General features: G+C 38.4%; 1 protein-coding gene and 1 non-coding gene across 2 annotated transcripts; one reads left to right on the top strand and one right to left on the bottom strand.

Moving 5' to 3' along the window:
* Positions 1 to 7,120: 7,120 nt before the first annotated feature.
* LOC133785699 (uncharacterized) lies at positions 7,121 to 9,110 on the bottom strand. Its single transcript, XM_062224917.1, has 4 exons — positions 8,573 to 9,110; positions 7,943 to 8,326; positions 7,495 to 7,578; positions 7,121 to 7,359 (listed from the first exon to the last, which is right to left on the bottom strand). Exons 1-4 carry the CDS (start codon positions 9,108 to 9,110, stop codon positions 7,121 to 7,123), a joined length of 1,245 nt encoding a protein of 414 aa, XP_062080901.1.
* An 88-nt stretch (positions 9,111 to 9,198) lies between these two features.
* Positions 9,199 to 9,305, top strand: LOC133787471 (small nucleolar RNA R71). Its single transcript, XR_009872491.1, has one exon. It is a non-coding gene; the product is annotated as a small nucleolar RNA R71 (small nucleolar RNA).
* The last annotated feature ends 382 nt before the right edge of the window (positions 9,306 to 9,687 follow it).

Here is a 9,687-nt window from a genome sequence, read left to right as displayed (position 1 = left end):
TTGGCACGAGAAAATGGGATTTCAGGTATCAATGACGAGGGTTGTTCTTCGTCCTCAAGCAGTTGAGCTAGCAGGTCGTCGTCGATGGGTCTTTCTCCTCCCCACGGGTCTTGCATGTAAACTGCAAATAGAGAAAGGAGGAGATAAGACGCATAGCCTGGGAGCTTATGTTGAAAGTTGGAATAACGTTGCTCACGTCTACGGCCAACATCATTCTAACTGAAACACTAAGTTTTATGCGAACAATTTGAAAAACGGATCAAAAAGTGAAAGTAAAAAGTTTTTCTGGAAAAATCTTTTTCAACTCCAAAGGGGCGGGAAAAACCCAGTTTTTCAGCTAGCCTAAAAATCGAATCTTTACTTCGATTTTACGCCCTAAACCTATGATCCTGAATATCAAATTGATTCCTAACTTCTACAGAGAAAACTACACTACCCTATCAAGCATCAAATGGTATACATAAAATCCTCACGAATTTTTACCCAAGAACAAAAAGTTTCAGAACTCAAAAGCAGTATGCATGGCATCTCAAAGGGTTTAAAAGCTGAAGAAATTTACATGGATGAAGGTTGGAGGTTCTGAAATGGAATGACTTTGGGCGTGCAAACAAAGGACCCTTAGCAAAGCGATGGAAGACCTTCGAAGTTTTGAACTCTGAGATGGAGTTCTTGGCAAGAAAATGGCGAGTAAGAAGTTAAAAGGTAAATGTGAGGATTATTTACAGAAGCTGAGATATGTTAAAAATGGGTAATCATGAGTTACCTTTTTCAAGGCATGGGGGAGTGTAATAGCCATCGGAAAGGTTACTTGGAAACTGAAAAGGCATGATTGGACATGATTGGGTCACAGTTTTCAAGAACGCACGAGAGGCTCTGACAGATTTCGTGGGGCATACAAAAGGTTAGTTTTCTAAGTTTACTTATTGCTGGTCGCAATAAATAAACTTGGGGGGCAAATGTTTATCCAAAAAACAGTTGTTGATGATGTGGCAAGAATTTTCGACACGTGGCTAAACACGTGGCAGAGATACTGCTCGCCCATTGACCAGAAATATTTCTACATGCGAAGATCAAGTTTTATATTCGACCAAACTGGTCGTATACTCCATTCATTTATGTAAAAATCTGTACAGTTGTAATGATATCCGAGAATATCTCTTCATTATGACCTAAAGATCCGTTTATTAAGGGTAGATATTATTCCTTAATTCATGTAACCCTTCTTGAGCCTATAAATACACAAGAAATAGCTCAAGGAGAGGGATCTTTTTCTCTTTTTCCGAATTATATTACTATTATCCATCGTTGTATTGTTTTCTTCTTCTAAGATCTGTGAAACTCAGGAACCCTAGTTCTTTGATCACACCTTTAGAGCTCAATACCAATAATAGTATCAAGTGGACGTAGGTTATTACCAATCACTGGGGCCGAACCACTATAATTCTCTATGTTCTTTATTTTCCATTAGATTGTTCTCTCCAGCATTATATTATTTTTGTCGATTTCGTGACTCCGTGTCGTTGACCAAAACGAGGGTCAACAAGTTGTAAGACTCAAAAGGGTTGACTAAGGATAAAATTTAATAGGGTTAGCTTGAAAGGCACAACCAGTCCAAAAAAAATTGACTATATCATTTTCCCAAATGTGCATTGTTTCAAATTTCATCTCAAATAGTAAGCAAGCGAGTTCTATAATTTTTTTCATACTTTTCTATCCATAATCCAAATTTGACATGCATAAAATAACTTCATTATACCATTTGCAATTTATGAGCAATAGATCTCTAATGTCAACAAATCACAGTGAAAAACAAAGTAATCTAACCAAGCACACAGATTATTTTTAGAAGCACATCAATTTTTCCTTTGGATTATACTACAAAACAGTAAATCATATTCAAATGGAAATAATTATCAACTTAATTTACACTCTAAAACATGACTCAAAACAAACAACTAACAAAAATTAAAATAACAAACCGTAAAACAAATGCAAACGCATCAAAGAACACCAGAAATAAATCTCTCCCCCAAACTTAAAACCGAACATTATCCCCAATGTTAAGTACATAAAGAATGAGAACAGAGACTTACCTGACCAGCCACTTCAGTATGGCAGTTGTGGCAGCTGAAACGAAGGTCCCTCAAAAGGTTGAGACTGCGGAGGCTGTGGTTCTTGAAATCCCGCAAATGACTGAGGTGGAGGCAGAGAGTAGAATGGAGAATACGGCGGATACAGTGGTGGTGGAGCAAAATAAGTTTGATCTGATTCATTTAAAGACCACCGACTCACCAGGTTGTTTAAGCGAGCCACATGGTTCACCTCATATTCGTACTATTGGCCCATGTATTGATTCATCATGTGCTGCTGATGAACCATACATTGATTTTGCTGGATAAGATAATCCAACTTATCATTGACGTTCTTCATGCTCTGATCACTACTACCTCCCGGCATCACTAGATCAGCCTCTTCTTCCACCTCCGTTTCGACACGGTGTTTACCCTTTTTTCTCGTCTGTGGCACATATAGAGCAGGCACAGGATAGTCCTTCATCAAAGTAATCGACAAAGGTTGCTGCAATGACTGATAAATATTAGTAATAAACTCCGAAACACCAGCCTAATAGCACAACATTCTAATGACAGATCCATGGCCCAAACCTCCAGTGGTATGGCCCTTTTCAATAAACTCAATGTTTTCCTTAATCCATGAACCCGCATTAATAGTCATTCCCATCATGAGCGCATACGTCAGTAGTACTCGATCTTTAGTCATGTCAGATGCATGACTTACTGGCATAAATCAAGCACAAACAAAGAAAGCCCAAAATCTAGCCTCAATATTCAGTTGATAGGACGCTATACTTTTAGGTAAAGTGTCAGATAAGTTCCAAGGAGCACCTTCAAAACATAATTTTTCAGCCACAACATTATAATCGATATAGCCCTTCAAAAATCTTGTATATTCCTCTTCTTGCTCTTTTATATGTGGGATGTTGAAAACCTTATTAATAGACTCCGCAGTGAAAGGGACTCACTTCCCTCCAACAAAAACTTATCATTGTGTTTATTTCTTAGATTGGCATAAAACTCATACACCAATGATACGTTTGCCTCTGCTAATTTTGTCACAAAATTGTCCTTCTTCTGAGCTGCGATATTAGCTCTAACTAATTCAAAAATCTGATGATCAAAAGGGTCAGATTGATATTCCACCTCACGTTCAGGAATCAATGTTTTTCTAACAAACTTTTCATAACGGTCTTGAGCTTGAAAATTTATAAACCTAGTTTCATCATACTCTTGCTCCGAGCTATCATCCCTTTGTTCGGATGAAGAAGCTTGGCTTTTCCCTTTATCCTTATTCCTTCCCACTCTACTTTTAGGAGCCATTATCTACACTCTCAATAACACCAACCCAAAAAAAATTTGACAGCACCTCCCCTTAAATTAAACACTTTCCCTCTTCACAACCACCCTATAAATTCAATTTCACAAAACCCAAATTCTCCAAAGTACAACAAAAAAAATCAATATCCACCAAAGACAATCAACAATGGAACCCAATCCCAAATGCAGCAAAAAATCTTAGAATAAAAGGGATTGAAAACACTTACTAACCATTAAAATGGTCTTCATTGTGCTTGATTGAGTAAAGCCCCTTCAAAATTTAAATCTTCTTCAAGAAATTTGAAACTCTGAACTTTTAGGGCTCAAAATGGAATGTGGAAAGTGAAATTGATTTTAGAGGTATAAATTTGAACAATGGACAAAAGGGATGAGATAGAAAAGAAAATGAAGAAGAATAGTGGAAGGTATGGTGAAATTTTATGGAAAGAGGCTATAATGGAGGATCTATGGACGCTTTGGGGTGCTGGGATAGAGAGAACACAGAAGGAAAAGGAAAAATGAGGGTTTGGGGAAAGGAAATTCAAAACCCCCTCTTTTAAAAAAAAATCTATAATAGAGCGTTGTAGTGCTACTACGGAATTTTTTGGGCCCTTCGGTTTTGAGAATAGCACCATAGCGCTACTAAACCAGCGCTGGAGCGCTGCTTTCCGTTAAAAAAAATCCTGAGGCTCTGAGATAAGCGCCATAACAGCCTATTCATAGCGCTGGTGCTCAAATCAAATCCTCCAATCTTCTCTGTAACTAGCGCCATAACGCCTCCTTCCAAGCGTTGTAGCGTTACTTCCTGACAAATTAACATTTTCTAACCTTTTTCTTGCAAACTCTTGCGTTTTTTTCACATTTTTCACGGTTCATTCAATACATCAAAAATTTTCTAATTAAAACTAAAAATAATCACTAAAAAAATTTCCCTAAGCATTGTTCCAAACCAAATAAAAACAAAAATCATAAATTTAAAATACAAAAGTAATAAAAAATAAACTTAGGAATGCCTCCTAAGGGCGCTGTCTTTAACGTCTTTTAGTTGTACTCTTGTTTGTATTCAGATCAAAGTGGTTCCAAAATCACCACGGACTTGCATTTTTCCACCGGACCCTCCAAATAATGCTTCAACCTCTAACCATTCACCTTAAAATGTCCCGTCTTCTCACTATGAACTTGCATTGTTCCATAAGGAAGTGACGCAACTGCAGTGTACAGTCCTGACCATCTCGACTTCAATTTACCAGGAAAAAGCTTAAGTCTGGAATTAAATAGCAGCACTTTATCTCCTAGTTGAAAATCCTTCCTTAGTACCCGCTTATCATGAAAGGCCTTCGACTTCTCTTTATAGATCCTCGCATTATCATAAGCTTCATTTCGGAATTCTTCAAGCTCGTTTAACTCCATAAGCCTATTTTGTCCCGCCATAAAGAGATCAAGATTTAACTTTTTCATAGCCCAATAAGCTCTATGCTCCAGTTCCACCGGTAAATGGCATGCCTTACCAAACACCAATCGATATGTTGACATACCAATCGGAGTTTTAAATGCAATACAATAAGCCCAAAGTGAATCATCGAGCTTCTTCAACCAATCCTTCCTTGACGTATTTACTGTCTTTTCTAAGATACCTTTAATTTCCCTATTCGACACTTCAGCTTGGCCATTTGCAATTGGATGATAAAACAACGCCTTTCGATGATGAACACCATAGGGAGCACAAAGAGCAGTGAACGACTTGTTGCAAAAATGACTTCCCCGATCACTAATAATTGCTCTGAGGGTGTCGAACCGAGTAGAGATATTTTTGTGAAGGAATCTAAGTACCTATTTCCCATCACAAGTAGGAGTTGCTGCAGCTTCTACCCATTTAGAAACATAATCCACTGCAAGCAAAATGTACTTGTTATTATACGATGACGGGAAAGGTCCCATAAAGTCTATTCCCCATACGTGAAACAACTCAACTTCCAAAATACCAGTCATTGGCATTTGATCTCTTCTTGATATATTCCCAGTCCGTTGACAACGATCACAACTTTTGACAAAAACAATAGCATCTTTAAATAATATAGGCCAGTAAAACCCACTCTACAAAACTTTTGCTGCTGTTCTTGTTCCTCCGAAATGACCGCCGCAATGCAAAGTATGACAGTGAGTCAAGATTGACAACATCTCCTCTTCGGGCACAAATCTTCTAATAACTTGATCAGGGCAATGTTTATACAGAATAGGCTCCTCCCAGTAATAATGCTTTACCTCCGAATAGAATTTCTTCAATTGTTGCCTTGTCATCTCAGGAGGTATAACCTTTGCAGCCAAAAAATTTACATAGTCTGCAAACCATGGAACATCTTTACAAACACTTACTTCAAACAACTGCTCATCAAGAAAATCATCATTAATCTGAACTTCTTTATCAAGAGAATCATCATCAACCTCCAATCTAGACAAGTGATCAACCACCAAATTCTCTGTGCCTTTCTTATCTTTAATTTCCACATCAAATTCTTGTAACAACAAAATCCACCGAATAAGACGAGGCTTGGAATCTTTCTTGGTCATAAGATATTTTATCGCAGAATGATCTGTGTAAACAACCACCTTATTCCCAATCAAGTATGGCCTAAACTTATTAAAGGCAAACACTATGGCCAATAGCTCATTCTCTGTAGTTGCATTATTAATTTGAGCATCATTCAAGGTGGGACTTGCATAATAAATAGTTCTGAATACCTTGTCAACTCTTTGTCCCAACACTGCCCCAACTGCAAAATCACTGGCGTCACACATCAATTCAAATGGCAAATCCCATTGAGGTGCTACAACTATAGGTGCCGAAATCAATTTCTCCTTAAGTATCTTAAAAGCTTGGTTACACTTCTCATCAAAATTAAACGGAACCCCACTCATTAACAAGGTGGACAGCGGCTTCGAGACCTGGGAGAAATCTTTGATAAACCTCCTATAAAATCCTGCATGGCCCAAGAAACCCCTTATTCCTTTAACTGAAACTAGAGGTGGCAAATTCTCTATCTCAGAAATCTTGGCCCTATCCACTTCTATGCCTTTCTTAGAAATCTTGTGCCCCAATACAATTCCTTCATTCACCATAAAGTGGCACTTTTCCAATTAAGTACTAAATGCGACTCTTCACATCTCCTCAAAACCAACTCCAAATTAGTCAAACACTTGTCAAAAGAAGACCCATAAACTGAAAAAATCATCCATAAAAATCTCTACCCCTTTCTCAACCATGTCAGAGAATATCGCCATCATATACCGTTGAAATGGGGCCGGTGCATTACATAGCCCGAATGGCATCCTTCTAAAAGCAAAAGTACCACAAGGACATGTAAACATTGTCTTCTCTTAATCCTCCGGTGCAATTACAATCTGATGATAGCCTGAGTACCCGTCTAGAAAACAATAGTAGTTATGCCCCGTCAACCTATCCAACATCTGATCAATAAAAGGCAAAGGAAAATGATCTTTCCTAGTTTCCTTATTCAACTTCCAGTAATCTATACGTATCCTCCAACCCGTCACAGTCCTGGTTGGAATCAGTTCATTACTTTCATTCTTCACCACAGTCATACCACCCTTTTTAGGTACTACTTGTACTGGACTTACCCAAGCACTATCAGAAATAGGGTAAATCACTCCATCATCTAACCATTTCAAAATCTCTTCCTCACCACTTCTTTCATTGTAGGATTAAGTCTTCATTGAGCATCAATAGTCAATCTAGCATCATCTTCCATAAGAATCCTATGCATAACTGTCGATGGGCTTATTCCTCTTATATCAGTAAGAGTCCACCCTATAGCAATTTTATGAGCCCTTAACACCCTCAACAACTTCTCCTCCTCTACTTTCAAAAGAAATGATGAAACTATGACCAGAAGAGTCTCTTTTTCTCCAAGATAAGCATAGCAGAGATGTTCCGGTAAAACCTTCAGTTCTAACACAAGTGGCTTCAGAATCGATGGTAATGGTCTTTCCGGTCCCTCGTCCAATTCTTCAAACTTTTTATGCTTCCACGACTAATATGATTTTATCCACTTCAAATAACTCAACGCCTCTTCATTATCCTCACCATCTACATCATTAACTGTAAGACTTAATTCAAGAGGATCCTCAATTAATTGTCTTCTCCCTACTACTTCTTCTACCACATCAACTGAGAAACAATTGTCACTTGCTTTAGGATAAGTCATAGCCTTGAATACATTAAATACTACTTCTTCCCCTTGCACTCTTAGCCTCAACTCTCCTTTTTGCACATCTATCAATGCTTGCCCATTTTATAAAAATGGCCTCCCCAAGATAATAGGAACATTCTCATCCTCCTCCATATCAAGAACTATAAAACTTATCCACCTTCACCAACACATCTTCTATAATACCACGTGGATGCTTCACAGATCTATCAGCCAGCTACAATGTTACTTTGGTTGGCCTAGCTTCACCCAAACCAAGTCTATGAAATACAGACAAAGGTATTAAATTAATAATTGCCCCCAAATCACAAAGTGCATGCTTACATTCAAACTCCCCAATCATGCATGGAATAGTAAAACTACCAGGATCTCGTAGCTTTTGAGGAAGTTTCCTTTGCAAAATCGCACTACACACTTCTGTTAACGATATTGTTTCATAATCACCCATTTTTCTCTTATTAGACAGAATCTCCATCATAAACTTCACATAGCTGGGCATCTGTTCTAATGCTTCTGCGAACGATATATTTATATGTAGCTTCTTGAACACCTCTAAAAACTTTGCAAACTGCTTATCCAAATTATGCTTGTGCAGCCTTTGTGGATATGGAATTCTAACATGATGCTCAATACTCACAGGTGGTACCTCTTCTTCCTTCCTAAGGTCTTCAGTATCCTTTTCGTCATTAGACTCCTCTTTGTCTATGCCTTGTGTATTTCCCTTCTAACCTTCTTCATCTGACTGATTCTTCCTTGGCCCTTCATACCTTGTTCTACTTCTCAAAGTAATAGCTTGATAGTGTTCGTTAGGATTAACTTCTGTAGTGCTAGGCAGATTTCCTTGAGCTCTATTTGACATTAAAGTAGCCAACTACCCTATTTGAGTCTCCAAACTCCTTATGGATGCCCTGGTTTCAGTCATAAATTGGTTAAGTACATCAGGTTGGGGTTCACCTGGTTTCATTAGCATTTGATGTGGTCTATTTTCTGGTTGATAATATCCAGGTGGAGGTTGTTGGTATGAATGTTGTTGTTGATATGGTGGTTTATTTTGGGAAGGTTGATATTGTGGCTGAGGTGGAGGGTAAGGTTGTTGAGTGTTTTGAGTATTGAACCAGGAAAAATTAGGATGGTTCTTCCAACCTAGGTTGTAGGACATGGAATTTGGATTATTGGGTTGTCTCTGGTAATTCCCTATAGCTTGTACTTCTTCCATGGGCATGTTATTCATATCTAGAGCAGGGCATTGGTTGGGTGGATGGGTTGTACCACACAATTCACACAAGTTTTGAACTTGCATAGCTTGAGATGGGAGTGTAGTCTTTTGTAGTTGCTTTGTCAAGGCTGCTACTTGAGCTGTAAGCATTGATATGGCATCCAATTCCATCATTCCAGCCACCATCTTTAGTTGTCCCATTTCAGTTGGCCATTGATAATTATTCATCGCCGTCTCTTCTAATAGCTCACACGCCTCATTAGCACTCTTACTCATAAAAGCACCTCCCGTCGCAACATATATAATTGTCCTAGTTGTTCCATTCAACCCATTGTAAAAATTATGCACGAACATCCACTTTTCTATACCATGGTGTGGACACTTCCTTAACAACTCCTTAAATCGCTCCCAAGAATCATACAGTGACTCTCCTTCCATCTGATAAAAATTATTGATCTCTCCCCTTAGTTTTGCAGCCTTCGCTAGAGGAAAGAACTTAGCAAGGAACTTTTGAGCTAACTCCTCCCATGTAGTGATAGAATTCGCCTGTAAGGATATTAGCCAACTCTTCACCTTATCCCTCAGTGAAAATGGGAATAGCCTCAATCTTATAGCATCATCACTCACCCCATTCATCTTGAACATAGCACATAACTCCAGAAAATTAGCTATGTGTAAATTGGGGTCCTCCATTAGCATACCTCCAAACTGAACAGTTGATTGGACCATTTGAAAAATTGCTGGCTTAATCTCAAAAAAATTTGCAGCAATGGTTGGAGGTCTAATGCATGAATGCACTCCTGTAACAGTAGGAAGTACATAATCCCTCAATGTTCTTGGTCCTTGCTCCCTT

This window comes from Humulus lupulus, chromosome 6 (genome assembly GCF_963169125.1).
Source record: "Humulus lupulus chromosome 6, drHumLupu1.1, whole genome shotgun sequence".
Lineage (NCBI taxonomy): Eukaryota > Viridiplantae > Streptophyta > Magnoliopsida > Rosales > Cannabaceae > Humulus > Humulus lupulus.
Note: the sequence above shows the minus strand (reverse complement) of the source record. Positions and strands in the feature narration are given on the sequence as shown.

Excerpts from the sequence above, each read along its gene's own strand:
- LOC133785699 (XM_062224917.1), bottom strand. The coding sequence starts at position 9,110 with ATGAGTAAGAGTGCTAATGAGGCGTGTGAGCTATTAGAAGAGACGGCG. Across the intron at positions 8,327-8,572 it reads TCAAATGCTAATGAAACCAG|GCATAGACAAAGAGGAGTCT; the intron begins GTGAACCCCAAC and ends GAAATACACAAG. Across the intron at positions 7,579-7,942 it reads CATGATTGGGGAGTTTGAAT|TTGATGTGGTAGAAGAAGTA; the intron begins GTAAGCATGCAC and ends ATTGTTTCTCAG.